Raw genomic sequence first — 18,468 nt, 5'->3', positions numbered from 1 at the left:
TGACGTCTTCGTGTCCACATATAACTGACAGACGTGCAGCCCGTCCAAACAATCCCATACACGGTCGGAGTCACCAAGTTCACCTTTATCTACGCTGGACATGGTGATATAGGTTTCTGTAGGACTTTTCAGGGATTTTCTACGTATTTATTACTAGACTCTTTCCACAGTATAGGTGATGCATCCTCTTACATCAGTTGTGATTTTAGCTCTCATAGGACGGTGTGTACCTGCTCCACGCGCGGAAGGTAAGCCGACTTATTGCAATTAAAAATAATACAAATGATATTTCAAAATAACTAATAGATATGAAATTAAACGACATCATTCAGTTTGTATTCCGTACCGAAATATGCCGAGACCATCCCGCATGCAAAGACGGAACATAAACACAAAAAATCTGAAATTAAAAAAACAAATTGTATGGATAATGACACGATAGATTTACAGAAATTCATTTTTATGTATTTGATAATAATCTGATATTTTGAAATGATTTAATTGAAAGAACAAGACACGTATCAAAACTCTAACCTAATAAAATAATTATAATTAAATCTAGTGACTTTTCTTTTTTTTTACTATTTATGTATGAATTGTCGATAACTATTAAATTGTCTTGCATTTTATAACGAAAAAATATCCACCAACCATTATTCCCTATAATTGACTTCCAAAACCACCATTGTCTTCGGCTGGTGAAATCATTCCATTCGTTAATGTTTAAGATATTTCGCTTCTTCTCTTCTTGTGATCATCGGGTGTTTTAAATAATGTTGTGTTACAGACTATATTGTTATTTTAGAGAGTTAAGTAAGTGTTTTAATTTTGGTGCTCCGGAGGAAAGCAACACACTATATTGTTATTTTAGAGAGTTAAGTTTTAATTTTGGTGGTCCCGAAGAAGCAACAGACTTTTTGTCCTGCTAAAGTTAAAGATTATAAAACAATATCAACCTATCACATCTGCAGCTACACAATCTGGTCCATACCTCGAGCTCTGTTTGCGCCAAAATGATAAAATATAAAATACCAAACAACATAAATGGCTGTAAAATCTTGACATACCACTTGATGAAAGGGGCAGGCGTTTATTATTAACAATAATATTTCATATATTTTAGAATTAAAACATAATTTTTAGCAAAGGTGAGCGAGAACTACGCCTACGCCTTTAGAATTACGATAGTGAAACCTGCGCCCGGCAGTGTGGCAAAATGACAAGAAGGGAATGACCGGGACTCCACTTACAAGTGTTATACAAATAAATCAAACATATATCAGACAACAAAATATAAATAACTAAGTCAGAATGAATAAAATTAACAAAACTAATATACTAAAGAAGAGCACAGGGATTTATTATATAGTGGGGATAAACTTAGAGAGTTAAGATCCCGTAATTAGCCATGGTCTAAGATCATACATACTGTCACAAGTTTACAAAATGGTAGTATCTTCTGATTTGATTATTCTATTGCATAAATGAAGTGAACGGATCGAGGATATGTATCTGTACATAAACGTGTAGAAATAGCAAACTATAAGAACAATGATTACCATTTTATATATACGTATGATAATACGGAAGATACATGATGAAACGCGTAAACATTGATAAAATATTTTGCTCAAAGTTAGATCTAATTTTGCACATGAAAATTCTGGTGTTTTAGCTATTAGATTTGTATTTCGAGACGCATTACATATATGTAGATTACATCTGTCATTCCCATCATCCAGGTTAGTACTTTTTCGCATATGATAACGAGGACGTATGAAAAAGAAAGGCATTCTCTAACAAGTTTTTCCCCACCAACACATCGAATACTCAGTCAGATTTCCTCTGAAAATGTAATCTTTTAAAGGATTTTATGAACACCTCAGTTTAAACTACAGCATAGTTATTGTCCTTTTTCCTAAAGTTGTAGAAAGAATGTGACTCTGTTGATTATCTACTTGTGATGTTACAGATTGAAAAGAGAAAGGAAGAGATTGTATCGAGTCTAACATTCCAAGAATATGTGATGGTAAAAACGAAGTACATAAAAGTGTCGAGAAACCCATAATCTTAACCGACAAATTTATTTATGTGTTATGTGTAAGCATTGTCAAAGGCGACAGTGCGTAATAAGAGTATTTAGAAAAAAAAGTGGGCAATTTTGATTATCTTGTATTTACTGTGGTGTTATGGTATTTATACAACACAGCGTTATTTACGCATTATGAATGAACAGTAATTATTGTATACCTTCTCGATATTTGTGATGTGATGAGCGTGCATTCGTCCCAAATTAATTTGAAGCAATGTTTTTTTTTCTAATAAGTATATTTTCAATTTCCAACGTACATTTATATTTTTCAATGCGTAATCTAAAACCTTATTGATATTTCTCTTTAGAATCTAATTTAAGACCTAATTGATATGTCTCTTCAGAATCTAATTAAAAACATAATTGATATTTCTCTCTAGAATCTTGATAATTGATGTTTCTCTTTAGAATCTAATTTAAAACCTAATTGATATTTCTCTTTAGAATCTAATTTTAAAAAATTGAAATAAATCGGATAACTTCACTATGGAATCAGATTCTTCCAAAGGAACATACTACACAACTTGCTGCCATCAGAAGCAGGAATCTCCTATTAAAACAACTATCTGTACCACATGTTGAATTCTCGGTTTTTGCCAAATAAAGTATTAAGACCAAAGACGATCTCCGAAAACGAGCTTGTTTATTGTCTTCAGTCACGTACATTTGTAGAACGTCGCCATAACAATTTATTTTTAGTCATCTGGATGTCAGTGTTGAATGAACGAAACATGTGAATACATGGATGTTAACGTGACCATAAGTAATCATTGATGGGACATTCGAAAGAGTAAAGGTCTATGCAACCTTAATAAAACATATCTACGGTACACGAGTGCATGTTTTAATTTATCAGGGTAGCCAAATAGTCACCAAATAGTAGTTGGCACAACAGAGGGGGGTATTCTCCACAGTTGGTCCTGTATTGCGGTCCATGTAAGCGGTGTGTGTATCTGGACAGTATGTTATACTCAAGACAACGAGTGTACCGGAAGTTCTTCCTAAATATAGTATCTAACAGGTTATTTCTGTCAGTCGGTCAAAGATTGGACACTGACCAACAGTCGATGCCTGATAAGACACTAACGTTCAAGTTCAAGTTCAAGAGCGTACAGTTACTGGAAAAAACATCTGGGGTATTACAGATATACATTCAGGCATGTTCTTATTATATGTTACTGGCAGCAAACTTAAACAAACAACAGTATACACACAAAACAACAAACTTCTGAGTGAGGACAAAGTGAAGCGGTATAAAGCTGGCTGACACACGTGTATAAAAAGCTTTATGACACACTTGTATATAAAGCTGGGTGACACACGTGTATATAAAGCTGGTTGACACACGTTTATATAAAGCTTGGTGAACTACGTGTATTAAAGCTGAGTGACACACGTGAATATAAAGTTTGATGACACACGTGTGTATAAAGCTGGTTGACACACATGTATAAAAAGCTTGATGACACAAGTGCATATAGAGCTTGATGACACACGTGTATAAAAAGCTTGATGACACACGTGTATGAATAGCTGGTGACACACGTGTATATAAAGCTGGGTGACACACATGTATATGAAAAACGATGGAATTTTGTGAGTAATCAGGTAGACCATGCAGACACAGTATACCAGCCATGTTGTCATCAGATATGTCACACACACGCCATTCTCTCCCGTCATACCGTTAGTTACTTGGGTTTGGCTCAGAGAGTTGTACCCCCTGTCACCCCCACCCACCCCACCCCCTCCTTAAGTCAGTGTTATAGCTAGGGTGTACCCTCCTTAAGTCAGTGTTATAGCTTGGGTTTCCCCTCCCCCCTCCTTAAGTCAGTGTTATAGCTGGGTATTTCCCTCCCCCTTAAGTCAGTGTTATTGCCGGGGTTTTCCCCGTTCTTAAGTCAGTGTTATAGTCGCACCCCCCTCCCCTCAAGTCAGTGTTATAGCTGATGAAGACGCTTATCCTTCAGGGCTCCTGGTCTTATTCTCATTGTACTTTAACAAAGTCTCTTTTCGTTTTTTGTTTTTTTAGTAAGTTTGTTTGTTTGCTTTGTTTTTCTAGTTCTGGTTTATTTTGAGATAGGGTTATGATTTTGTTAACTTTTTTTTTCATTGTTGTTTAAACCTAGAATGTTAATATCCGATTCAATTGTTTTTTTCTTCTCTCAGCGTGGAACCGGGTACGGTTAGTGGGCGGGGATAGACACAGTGGGCGACTAGAGGTCAAGATCAGAGGTGTGTGGCGCACTATCTGTAATAAAGGGTGGAGTGATGCTGATGCGCAAGTGGTATGTCGACAACTGGGATTTCCAGGTGTGGCCAGCTCACTTTTACAGGTAAATGTTTAGGATTGCCAACTCTAGTCAGTTTCATCTTTCAGAATTTTTCTTTTGTTTTTACAAAAACATTTTGAAATGCTAAAAATTGTCTTATTTTATATACATGTACATGTATGTAATATTTCATTTTAATGTTAACTTAAGTTTTTGAGAAAATAATTGCTGGAAGTCTTCTTATGTTTGAATAGAAATTATTAGTGTTTTGAGTATATTATTAATTTTTTTTTATCAGTTATTGAAATACCGAATTGTTCTTCCAGATTGTTCTAACTTTCTCGCATTATATGTGTTCAATAGTTTCTTTCTGATAGTTACAAAGATTGCAAGTGTCATTTGGAGTCTTGTTTATTAATTTTAAATAGAATTTTGTTGGGAGTATTCCATTCTGTAGCCTGAACTGACACCAATGTAAATTTGTATCTTTTGTTGTGGTTAATGGTATTATATAATGCTGTTTCCACACTTCTGGTGTGTATTGTGTTGTTTTTTCCCATTTGATCTCTGCTGTGGTTCTTGAGATATTTGTTTTATTTAATGTTTTATACATATCTGGACTCCCCTTTTTATTTCTAAGCAGTATCTGTATGTGGTTAGGTATACATGGTTCTGTTGATTGCATTATTATGTCTTCATTCTACATTGTTGTTGTAATGCCTGACAAAGTCCCTAAACAATAAGAAATTATTTTACTGTATTCTGAATATGCTCTTAAATTCTTCAAAAATAAAAAAGTACCCTCTTCAGACATAACATTACATACATTTTTAACAACTTTCTCATACCATTCCTTCCAAAATCTGATATATTTGAAATAAATACTTGTGCCATAAAGGAGATTCCATTATACCATTAAAAAATTTTGGTTCATTTTTGTTTGTTACCTTATTCCAAGCTATAGAAACATCTTTCCAAAATAGATTTCTTGTTCTAATCTTTTTCAAATAATCAGGGCCCAAATCATATATCATAATCCTTATAGAGTGTTTCCTTATTACTTTGTCAACATTTGATTGCCATATGAAATATATAAAAAAATCTTGGTATTTATATTTTTTATAAAATATGTCAGGATCCGGTAGATTAATAAATAATGATATAATTTTGGTATTTACTATTAATGCTCTTCTTGACCATTGATTAAGAATGTTATCCAAACGTTTCAATGTCTTTCTATAGTTTATAGTTGGGGCGTTATCTAAATTTACAGAAAATATAATCCTAGTAAAGTAAAATATGTTTTTCCATCTATGGTGGTACTCTTCTGCACTAAACTTTGTAGACCCAATCCAAATTCCTATTATTTTTAAGTGCTGAAATCTGAACATATCGTTCTAGTGTATCTAATGTTTCTTTAAAAGATTTTTCAGTGCCCTTTAATATTACTATTTACTAGAATTGCTAAAATTTCTGCAACAATGAGGAAGATATATGGAGATAATTACCTGAAGCCTCTATTAAATGTAAAAAAAAGGTTTGAAATTAAGTCATTTTGAAATAAAGCTGAAGATGTATTATTTGTAAGAGTTTTAATCCAATGCTTTATACTTAAAAAATAATAAATTGCTGTTTCTATGAATTACCATGACACTGAGTCGAATGCTTTTTCGACATAAACCAAAAGAATTAAACACGGGATGTTATTTTCTTCTGTAAATTTCTTTACATTATATATGGGCCTGATATTCTCTCCTATATATCTACCACTTAGAAATCCTATTTGCTCATCAGATATGACTGTGTTAGAATCTTTTAAAACCTGTTTGTAATACAAGCTGAGGCTTGTAGTAAGCTTTGAAATCACCAATTGTGTTAAACCTTTGAGATCTGGAGAACTAAATTTCAAGATAATGTAAACATCACATTTTGTACGTCTTTCAGCATAACCAGTATGACTCTGGATCCTGGCCATATCGCTTACGCGCGGATAGTGTGTAATGGAACAGAGGCGGGCATTACCCGCTGTGCCAGAATCACAGGTAAGTCATGATACAGTGTCTCCACAGATTAAGTGTTTGTTTCTTAAACCATTGTCTCAACAGGAAAATAACGTAACAAAGAGTACAGTGTTTGTTTATTCTCGTATGACGTCATATCATATAGTTTGAGAATAAGATAATAAATTGCCTCTAATTAATATTTTTGGTTTTTCATAATGAATGTTTAAAAAAATGAAACTATCGCGAAGATATTTCATTGCTTTATTTCCTATCGACAAACGTCTACCTTGTCTACTCTATACATAAGTAACTGGTAAACCTACCATATCTCCACATCTTCTTCGACTTCGCTTAACTGTGTCTTAGTCCCCCTGTGTTAGTCTGGGAACTAAACTACCCTTGCAGAACAAAACACACCTGCACTTTTGTTTCCGCCGTGCCAATCAGACAGTTTCTCCTTTTCATGTTGGCACTATTGCGGATTAGTACATAAACACGATGAAGGCATTCGTAGAAATTATTTTACCTTATTTCGACGCGGAGGGGAAGAATATAGACGTGATCTACAGCTACCGGGTTTGGAATAGGCACCATAGCCTGTATATTTCTAAACATTTGTTGTATTTGGTCTCATTGCAAGCAAAATGACACAGCAATACAACTTGTTCTAACATATTTTCGAATCACAAACATCTCTCCGGTGTGAGTCAGTATAATTAAACTGTTGAAGTATTGGGTTGAAAGAGGATAGATAGAAAGTTTACATTCCCTCGAGTATGCCTATTTCCTTGTTTTGGGAAACTAGAAGTTTGCTGTCACGCCAACCCTGTACTTTAACTGAATATTATAAACATGTTCTTATCTATAGCGCAATAACTATATTTCTAATACTCAAATGTAATAATTCAAAATTTCCGCGCATGCATCATTGCGAACAAGTCCATTTTATTTGTCTGAATACCAATTGCAGGTTGTAAATGTTCAAGTGTGTGTTGTTCATATATACACTGTATTTTTCTATATGATAATAGTAGACGACCAGTTGACAAATTGCATTAAATGTGTATTTCTGTGAAAATGTAGTGGTTTGTGTATGACGTTATCAAAACATATACCAACGAATAGGGTGTTATATTGTAAACTGATTGTTACAGATAAGAACTGTTCCAATACCGATGCCGTGGCCGTCGCGTGCCAGGCTCCCCAGCCTACCAGTCGATCAAGTAAGTGATGTATTTTCTAGAAAATATTTATGTTTTGAATACCTAGCAAACAAAATAAGACAGCTAATAAATATTTGACTATTACCTGGAGTATCCATTCGGTTCAAATAAAAGAAGAATTGTAGAAGCTAAACTGGAACATTGAGAACTACCCGTATATTTGTAATATTTGTAGATACATTCCTTATAAGATATCGAGCTTGTGTTTCTTACATTGTGACAGTGTCTGTCCACTGCGACCCCTCACAGTACCTTTGTGTGGCGTCAAACATGTGTATCCCGGCTCGCTGGAGGTGTAACTACATGGACGACTGTGGGGATGGCTCAGACGAGGAGCACTGTGAACGTGAGAGGTTTAACTGCTCTGCAATCACGACAAATCGATATCAAACTGTTCAAAGGCTATTTCGGCATTTAGTGCATTGTTTTGAAATAATAATTTAAAAAATCAGTACAAGACCTTTTTCTTCAATCAACAAAAAGTCTATTGTGACTATGACAAAGGTACAAAATCAACAACATGGAATACAAAACACAACCACTTTACTTACCTACAAGTAAATAACAATGCGATTGTAGGGGGTGTCATTGTTAACTGAACATTTACTCATTTGTCACTTTAGCGACGACCAGAATACCGCTGGTTACAGATCCGTTTCGCCTGGTGGATGGCCATGGTCCGTGGGAGGGTCGACTGGAAGTCAAGTACGCCAACATTTGGGGCACAGTTTGTGATGACGGATTTGATATTCTGGCTGCCGACATTGTTTGTCGGGATCTCGGATATGAGTGAGTAACTATTTTTTTTCCATATATATTTTCATATGCATAGGATTACGGAGTAATGGATAAATTTATATCATTTTTGTATATTTCTATCAATCAGAACATAATTAACAGAAATTGAATGTGAATTGAATAACTAAAAAGTGTAAAAACTGGGGCATGATGATGATATTATGGTGATGAAAGATCTAGGTCATGATGATGATGGCGAAAATGATATTATGATTATGATGATAATTGTAAGCCATATCTATTGGAATTGTTGTGTGTTTGTGTGTGTAATTTTTATGTATTTATGCATTAAACATGTCTTTGAAAATAAAACAAAAATATAAAAAAAGAAAACAAACAAACTGGGGCAGTCCTGTGATATACCCATATTTTGGTGTGCTTTTTGTATGTGGTTACGATACCTTGTTCAAAGATAAGAACGTTAGAAATGATTGCTGGTTTCTCTACAATGGAGATGACATTCGCATTTTTATCAATAATTCAAAGACTATAATGATTGAAACATGCTTTAATATAAACATTCCTGCTAAGTACACGAATCCGTTGTTTTGATATACAACTCTCACGGTATTAATTTCTACTGTATTAACCTTCGTTGTCTGTTTTGGTGACGTCTTTTCTACTCAACGTTAACAGGGGCGCCCGTTCTGTACAAAACTTTGGAGCTGGCCGTGGGCAAATCTGGCTGGACGAGGTCAATTGTATCGGGAACGAAACCTCACTGACGAAGTGCCGGAGGAACAAGTGAGTATTCTAAAGACTTTGCTGTCTCATCTTAATCTAGTTTCCAAACACATTCACTTAAAAATTCCTTTTGGCGTTAGATTGCGTTTTATTTGGCTAATATAAAATGTCCATCTTTTTCAGTTTTGCTGTCAATGATTGCCAGCATAATGAAGATGTTGGTGTTGTTTGCTATCCCCATAAAAGTAAGTACATATAACTAATATCAGAGGTCCACTGTGTGTGGCAACGCTTATCTGACGTCACGTTCACATTGTTTGTTACCGTTATATAACGAGACAACAATTCCATTATACTTACTATATCTTACTTCATTAGTGTGTAATAAGTGAATATATCACGTTACTGTGCCGTTTGTCAGGCTGTAACAACAGTTCAGACTCTGTAAACAGATAGGGGAAGTAGTGACATTAAAATTCACTATTTGTCAGAGTAAAGAACATCCATGTTGTCAGAATGTGGTATAGAGATCATCCCTGTTGTCAGAGTTTGGTACAGAGAAAATCCTTGTTGTCAGGGTGTGGTATACAGAACATCCCTGTTTTCAGATAGTGGTATATAGAACATCCCTGTTGTCAGAGTGTATACAGAACATCCCTGTTGTCAGAGTGTGGTATACAGAACATCCCTGTTGTCAGAGTGTTGTATACAGAACATCCCTGTTGTCAGAGTGTGGTATATAGAACATCCCTGTTGTCAGAGTGTGGTATACAGAACATTCCTGTTGTCAGAGTGTGGTATACAGAACATCCCTGTTGTCAGAGTGTGGTATACAGAACATCCCTGTTGTCAGAGTGTGGTATACAGAACATCCCTGTTGTCAGAGTTTGGTATACGGAACATCCCTGTTGTCAGAGTGTGGTATACAGAACATCCCTGTTGTCAGAGTATGGAATACAGAACATCCCTGTTGTCAGAGTGTTGTATACAGAACATCCCTGTTGTCAGAGTGTTGTATACAGAACATCCCTGTTGTCAGAGTGTGAAATACAGAACATCCCTGTTGTCAGAGTGTATACAGAACATCCCTGTTGTCAGAGTGTGGTATACAGAACATCTCTGTTGTCAGAGTGTGAAATACAGAACATCCCTGTTGTCAGAGTGTATACAGAACATCCCTGTTGTCAGAGTGTGGTATACAGAACATCCCTGTTGTCAGAGTGTGGAATACAGAACATCCCTGTTGTCAGAGTGTTGTATACAGAACATCCCTGTTGTCAGAGTGTGGTATACAGAACATCCCTGTTGTCAGAGTGTGGTATACAGAACATCCCTGTTGTCAGAGTGTTGTATACAGAACATCCCTGTTGTCAGAGTGTTGTATACAGAACATCCCTGTTGTCAGAGTGTGGTATACAGAACATCCCTGTTGTCAGAGTGTGGTATACAGAACATCCCTGTTGTCAGGGTGTGGTATACAGAACATCCCTGTTGTCAAAGTGTGGTATACAGAACATCCCTGTTGTCAGAGTGTGGGATACAGAACATCCCTGTTGTCAGAGTGTGAAATACAGAACATCCCTGTTGTCAGAGTGTGGTATACAGAACATTCCTGTTGTCAGAGTGTGGTATACAGAACATCCCTGTTGTCAGAGTGTTGTATACAGAACATCCCTGTTGTCAGTGTGTGGTATACAGAACATCCCTGTTGTCAGAGTGTGGTATACAGAACATCCCTGTTGTCAGGGTGTAGTATACAGAACATCCCTGTTGTCAGAGTGTAGTATACAGAACATCCCTGTTGTCAAAGTGTGGTATACAGAACATCCCTGTTGTCAGAGTGTTGTATACAGAACATCCCTGTTGTCAGAGTGTAGTATACAGAACATCCCTGTTGTCAGAGTGTGGTATACAGAACATCCCTGTTGTCAGAGTGTGGTATACAGAACATCCCTGTTGTCAGAGTGTGGTATACAGAACATCCCTGTTGTCAGAGTGTGGTATACAGAACATCCCTGTTGTCAGAGTGTTGTATACAGAACATCCCTGTTGTCAGAGTGTGGTATACAGAACATCCTGTTGTCAGAGTGTTGTATACAGAACATCCCTGTTGTCAGAGTGTTGTATACAGAACATCCCTGTTGTCAGAGTGTGGTATACAGAACATCCCTGTTGTCAGAGTGTTGTATACAGAACATCCCTGTTGTCAAAGTGTGGTATACAGAACATCCCTGTTGTCAGAGTGTTGTATACAGAACATCCCTGTTGTCAGAGTGTAGTATACAGAACATCCCTGTTGTCAGAGTGTGGTATACAGAACATCCCTGTTGTCAGAGTGTGGTATACAGAACATCCCTGTTTGTCAGAGTTTGGTATACAGAACATCCCTGTTGTCAGAGTGTGGTATACAGAACATCCTGTTGTCAGAGTGTGGTATACAGAACATCCCTGTTGTCAAAGTGTGGTATACAGAACATCCCTGTTGTCAGAGTGTTGTATACAGAACATCCCTGTTGTCAGAGTGTAGTATACAGAACATCCCTGTTTGTCAGAGTGTGGTATACAGAACATCCCTGTTGTCAGAGTGTGGTATACATCCCTGTTGTCAGAGTGTGGTATACAGAACATCCCTGTTGTCAGAGTGTTAATCTGTAAGGCAGAACATCCCTGTTGTCAAAGTGTGGTATACAGAACATCCCTGTTGTCAGAGTGTCGTATACAGAACATCCCTGTTGTCAGAGTGTGGTATACAGAACATCCCTGTTGTCAGAGTGTGGTATACAGAACATCCCTGTTGTCAGAGTGTGGTATACAGAACATCCCTGTTGTCAGAGTGTTGTATACAGAACATCCCTGTTGTCAGAGTGTGGTATACAGAACATCCCTGTTGTCAGAGTGTGGTATACAGAACATCCCTGTTGTCAGAGTGTAGTATACAGAACATCCCTGTTGTCAGAGTGTGGTATACAGAACATCCCTGTTGTCAGAGTGTGGTATACAGAACATCCCTGTTGTCAGAGTGTGGTATACAGAACATCCCTGTTGTCAGAGTGTGTATACAGAACATCCCTGTTGTCAGAGTGTGGTATACAGAACATCCCTGTTGTCAGAGTGTGGTATACAGAACATCCCTGTTGTCAGAGTGTGGTATACAGAACATCCCTGTTGTCAGAGTGTGGTATACAGAACATCCCTGTTGTCAGAGTGTAGTATACAGAACATCCCTGTTGTCAGAGTGTGGTATACAGAACATCCCTGTTGTCAGAGTGTGGTATACAGAACATCCCTGTTGTCAGAGTGTGGTATACAGAACATCCCTGTTGTCAGAGTGTTGTATACAGAACATGCCTGTTATCAGAGTGTTGTATACAGAACATCCCTGTTGTCAGAGTGTGGTATACAGAACATCCCTGTTGTCAAAGTGTTGTATACAGAACATCCCTGTTGTCAGAGTTTGGTATACAGAACAACCCTGTTGTCAGAGTGTTGTATACAGAACAACCCTGTTGTCAGAGTTTGGTATACAGAACATCCCTGTTGTCAGGGTGTGGTATACAGAACATCCCTGTTGTCAGGGTGTAGTATACAGAACATCCCTGTTGTCAGAGTGTTGTATACAGAACATCCCTGTTGTCAGAGTGTGGTATACAGAACATCCCTGTTGTCAGAGTGTAGTATACAGAACATCCCTGTTGTCAGAGTGTGGTATACAGAACATTCCTGTTGTCAGAGTGTTGTATACAGAACATCCCTGTTGTCAGAGTGTGGTATACAGAACATCCCTGTTGTCAGAGTGTTGTATACAGAACATCCCTGTTGTCAGAGTGTAGTATACAGAACATCCCTGTTGTCAGAGTATGGAATACAGAACATCCCTGTTGTCAGAGTGTGGTATACAGAACATCCCTGTTGTCAGAGTGTGGTATACAGAACATCCCTGTTGTCAGAGTGTTGTATACAGAACATGCCTGTTATCAGAGTGTTGTATACAGAACATCCCTGTTGTCAGAGTGTGGTATACAGAACATCCCTGTTGTCAAAGTGTTGTATACAGAACATCCCTGTTGTCAGAGTTTGGTATACAGAACATCCCTGTTGTCAGAGTGTGGTATACAGAACATCCCTGTTGTCAGAGTGTGGTATACAGAACAACCCTGTTGTCAGAGTGTTGTATACAGAACAACCCTGTTGTCAGAGTTTGGTATACAGAACATCCCTGTTGTCAGAGTGTGGTATACAGAACATCCCTGTTGTCAGAGTGTAATATACAGAACATTCCTGTTGTCAGAGTGTGGTATACAGAACATCCCTGTTGTCAGAGTGTTGTATACAGAACATCCCTGTTGTCAGAGTGTTGTATACAGAACATCCCTGTTGTCAGAGTGTGGTATACAGAACATCCCTGTTGTCAGAGTGTTGTATACAGAACATCCCTGTTGTCAGAGTATGGAATACAGAACATCCCTGTTGTCAGAGTGTTGTATACAGAACATCCCTGTTGTCAGAGTGTAGTGTACAGAACATCCCTGTTGTCAGAGTGTGGTATACATCCCTGTTGTCAGAGTGTGGTATACAGAACATTCCTGTTGTCAAAGTGTGGTATACAGAACATCCCTGTTGTCAAAGTGTAGTAAAGAGAGCATCCCTGTTGTCAGAGTGTAGTATACAGAACATCCCTGTTGTCAGAGTGTGGTATACATCCCTGTTGTCAAAGTGTGGTATACAGAACATTCCTGTTGTCAGAGTGTGGTATACAGACCGTCCCTGAAGTATCAATGAAGATTGTTGGTGGCCAGAGAGCAAATCTAGGGAGTTGGCCATGGCAAGCGTCAATACGGGTTGTCCTTCCCAGCGGACGATACGACCATTACTGTGGAGCAACCCTTATACACGAGGAATGGGTCCTCACAGCGGCACACTGCTTCGACAGGTAAATACATATCGGGTACAATCTAATGTATGCTGCATTCATCAGTTTATATCATAAAGTCCTGACATAAAATGATAAATATAAATGTAATCGTATTCTTGTATTCACTTTCTCGAATTGTAAGGCAGCGAACTGTGTCAAATATCGAACGGAATAGATCTAAAACAAACGTTTGTACAATATTTTATTCAATTTTGTTGTTGACTGGAACCGAAATATTCATTAATTCCACCTTATAATTGATTTTGAAATACTTTGATTTTTTTTTTTGCATACCATGTAAATAGCGTACCTGTTTTATATATCCTATATACCTTTTGATGGTATACGGGGTCCTAGATATGTTGGTAATATATCCTGGAATGATCAGGTTAACTTAAAGCATCCCAACAGGCGTTTTTCTCCCCGAGTTATAGCGATTATATCTAGATTTCATACAATCTCTCAAGAATATTGAAATAGGTTTAATACACATGTATACTAGTGTATGTACCTTGAAATGCTCTATGAATATATGTTACGGATTGTACACGGAGAAAGCCGAATGGAGTCACGTGGGTGCGAGTGACGAGTTCACACAGCGTTCTGCTTACGGGCATTCTTATAAGACTTACCGAATTGTAATGTAACTGCTTTGCACTGATTTAGGTATTTATATAACACGATTGTGGACATATTCAATTTTGGAAATAACTTAGTCTTTTATTTATTTTTTAGAAATATTACGCCGGACAATATTTTCAACAGTGATTCTTACAGTTTTAAGAAAATACTATGTAGATTGACACCACCCAGAAGGCGTACATGCTGTATGCCTCGAATATGAAGATTGATCACAGACCACAATCGATATCTCAAATATCACCATACGATACTTTATAAAGATTTGTAATTTTATGTTCACTGTTAGGCCCTTGAAAACATGTCATTACATTGTTATTGCAGGCTCCATGATTTGGATGATTTCCGTGTTGTCCTCGGAGATCATCGTTTGTCTGTTACCGAAAAACATGAACAGACTTTTCAGATTCGGAGTGTGACAGTTCACGATGACTACCATCCAGGTCAACACGAACACGATATAGCAATCGTTAAGCTGGTGGGGGCGGCCAACCTCAGCAGCACCCATGTCAACACGGTGTGTCTGCCAAGAAAATCTACTACACATTTAGCAACTGGATACAAATGTTACGCCACAGGGTGGGGCGATACAGAAGGTGAGTGGCTACACAATCAAAGTTTATCATAAAGGGCGGGGCGATACAGAAGGTGGATGGCTACACAGCCAATGTTTATCATAAAGGGTGGGGCGATACAGAATGTGGGTGGCTACACAATCAATGTTTATCATAAAGGGTGGGGCGATACAGAAGGAGGGTGGCTACACAATCAATGTTTATCATAAAGGGTGGGGCGATATAGAATATTGGTGGCTACGCAATCAATGTTTATCATAAAGGGCGGGGCGATACAGAAGGTGGGTGGCTACACAATCAATGTTTATCATAAAGGGTGGGGCGATACAGAAGGTGGGTGGCTACACAATCAATGTTTATCATAAAGGGCGGGGCGATACAGAAGGTGGGTGGCTACACAATCAATGTTTATCATAAAGGGTGGGGCGATACAGAGGGTTGGTGGCTATATAGCCAATGTTTATCACACAGGGCGGGGCGATACAGAAAGTGGGTTGCTACATAGCCAATGTATATCATACAGGGTGGGGCGATAAAGAAGGTGTGTGGTTATAAGGCCAATATTGACCACATATGTTGGAAGCTGTAAGGCCAATGTTTACCATATAAGGCTACTATTTCTATGTACCACTGAGGTGAGGTGGGCAGCTATAAGGCTAATGTTTACCACATGAGGCGGATGACTATAAGGCTAATATTTATCACATGAGGTGGATGACTATAAGGCTAATGTTCATCACATGAGGTGGGCAGCTATTAGCTAATATTTATCACATGAGGTGGATGACTATAAGGCTAATATTTATCACATGAGGTGGATGACTATAGGGCTAATGTTTACCATATTAGGTTGGTAGCATTAAGACTGATCTCTATATTAATAGATGAGCCATCGTGATGTTGATTTTGGCCATTGAACAATCAATGTCAGACTCTTTCATTTATTTATACCGAATGATGAATATGAGTTTGGGGGAAAGCTTTAACTTCTTGTTTTGAAGAAAAGTTTCTGTACATACTTGGATAACCTTTTGTCTTTGTGTGTTATAGGGACAGGTGACCGGGACGTTCTAAGACAGGTTCGACTGCCAATATACCGTAACTCTGCTTGTCGCCAGTTCTACGGCACAAACATAACGGATAGCATGCTGTGTGCTGGGTACGACTTCGGCGGCAAGGATAGTTGTAGGGTAAGTATGTGTACTTGGTAAGACTTCGGCGACAAGGACAGTTGTAGGGTAAGTCTGTGTACTAGGTAAGACTTCGGCGACAAGGACAGTTGTAGGGTAAGTCTGTGTGCTAGGTAAGACTTCGGCGGCAAGGATAGTTGTAGGGTAAGTCTGTGTACTAGGTAAGACTTCGGCGGCAAGGACAGTTGTAGGGTAAGTATGTGTACTGGGTACGACTTCGGCGACAAGGATAGTTGTAGGGTAAGTCTGTGTACTTGGTATGACTTCGGCGACAAGGACAGTTGTAGGGTAAGTATGTGTACTGGGTAAGACTTCGGCGACAAGGACAGTTGTAGGGTAAGTATGTGTACTGGGTACGACTTCGGCGGCAAGGACAGTTGTAGGGTAAGTCTGTGTACTGGGTACGACTTCGGCGGCAAGGACAGTTGTAAGGTAAGTATGTGTACTGGCATAGTTGTTGGTAAGTATCTAATCTGACGTTAATTAGTAGGTATCATTAAAACTAAGGAAAAAGAATTATATTGATTGAACTTGAATACAATATTTCTACCTATATAGTTTTTGTGATGATATCATTGAATAAGTTGAACGATAATAAGGATGTTTAATGTTTTAACGTTAATGTTTTCAAACGCTCTGTTTCCAGGGGGATTCCGGTGGTCCTCTTGTCTGTAAAGCTGCCGGTCACCATGAGTGGACGCTGGTCGGTGTGACGTCATGGGGTGAAGGTTGTGCGCGGGCAGGACATCCCGGAGTATACGCTCGCACAAAGAAATACGTGAATTGGATTAGAGAGTTCGTGTTCGGTGGCCGTACAGCACGTACTTACAGGAGATAGTGCCACTTCTGTACGGTAGACATTATAATACAATAACGGATTACCACATTTTCTCTCCAGTAGACATTATAATACTATATCGAACTACCACATTTTCTCTACAGTCTACATTATAATACTATATCGGACTACCATATTTTTTCTCCAGTATACATTATAATGCAATATAAGACTACCACCTTTCCATATGAATCTCATTTACTTACTTTGTTACAAGCCCTGTGAAGTGTGAAGTTCTCGTTACAGTGTATCATTGATGGGCTGGTATAGTTTGAAATATAAAGGTATATCTGTAAATTAATACAATTATTGTTAATCAATAGTTTTGCCTAAACTTTGGATTGTTAATGTTAAACACAAACAACTATAGGGAATTGTGTTTGAGAGCTTTCGAAAGCGTGTGATCTCTTAATAAAGCAACGAATGCAAAAGGCGGTTCCTTGACAACCCTTTATTATTCATTTTCCGTATAATATTGATACCAAACTGAATCTCATTCTTCCCAAAATGACACTGTTGATGTATTTAAGGTAATGTGCGGAACTAATAAATATTTGCAGCTTTAGTGTTTTGGAATGAAATAAAAATGAAATGCCTGAACGTTTACTTGTTATTTTTTCTTGTATTCTCGTAAACAAACTCGTAACGGTGTATTCTTAAGATGTGTGCAATACTCATTTCACCAAACTTTCACCGAGGAAGTTTTTCACGTCGAGTTAGTTAAGAGCATGAGGCTTCAACAGAGACGAAATACATTAGACCATTTTAACCAGAGGAACATAAAACATATATTATTACACAGGAGTATATGTATAACTTCTCCGACAAAACGTAATAACAACCAATCGAACACAACAATAGGCTGTTTTATATACAATACCAAACGCTACAGAGTTTATGCTACTACCAGCCTTCAAAAAATTTGTGCCCTTTTAAAGAATCAATAAATTCAATTCATCCCGAAGAAAATCCATCTTGGTCCACCTTTATATTTGGTACGTAACTTTCGTTGATATCAGCGAGATTTTTTCATTTGTTGGTGTTTTTCTTCACCGTGTAAACACTGTATGCGATGTTGAGGGTGAAGTATCTTTAAACTTCGTAGATCTTTTCTAAAAATATATATGTATTCAAAAGATGAATGAAGTTTCATTACTACAGCGTCAACAAGAAGGGCAAAGTACAAATTGCGAGCTAGAAGTATATAACTCCTACCGTATCCCACAATTACACGATACCGT

At 37.8% G+C, this 18,468-nt stretch overlaps 1 protein-coding gene across 1 annotated transcript; it reads left to right on the top strand.

Moving 5' to 3' along the window:
* Positions 1-55: 55 nt before the first annotated feature.
* LOC117327351 (neurotrypsin-like) lies at positions 56-17,828 on the top strand. The gene is made up of 12 exons (XM_033884292.1): positions 56-248; positions 4,262-4,428; positions 6,310-6,407; positions 7,523-7,591; positions 7,815-7,937; positions 8,215-8,380; positions 9,026-9,133; positions 9,257-9,318; positions 13,817-14,003; positions 14,949-15,220; positions 16,250-16,389; positions 17,036-17,828. The coding sequence occupies exons 2-12, from the start codon at positions 4,364-4,366 to the stop codon at positions 17,225-17,227; spliced, it is 1,482 nt and encodes a 493-aa protein (XP_033740183.1). The 5' UTR covers positions 56-248; positions 4,262-4,363; the 3' UTR covers positions 17,228-17,828.
* The last annotated feature ends 640 nt before the right edge of the window (positions 17,829-18,468 follow it).

This window comes from Pecten maximus, chromosome 1, assembly GCF_902652985.1.
Source record: "Pecten maximus chromosome 1, xPecMax1.1, whole genome shotgun sequence".
NCBI classification, from domain to species: domain Eukaryota; kingdom Metazoa; phylum Mollusca; class Bivalvia; order Pectinida; family Pectinidae; genus Pecten; species Pecten maximus.
This window is presented reverse-complemented; position numbering and strand designations above follow the sequence as displayed.

Bases quoted from the DNA above. Each gene is read 5' to 3' on its own strand.
- LOC117327351 (XM_033884292.1), top strand. From the start codon at position 4,364: ATGCTGATGCGCAAGTGGTATGTCGACAACTGGGATTTCCAGGTGTGG. The intron at 4,429-6,309 runs GTAAATGTTTAG...TACGTCTTTCAG, and splicing joins TGGCCAGCTCACTTTTACAG to CATAACCAGTATGACTCTGG. The intron at 7,938-8,214 runs GTGAGAGGTTTA...TTGTCACTTTAG, and splicing joins AGACGAGGAGCACTGTGAAC to CGACGACCAGAATACCGCTG.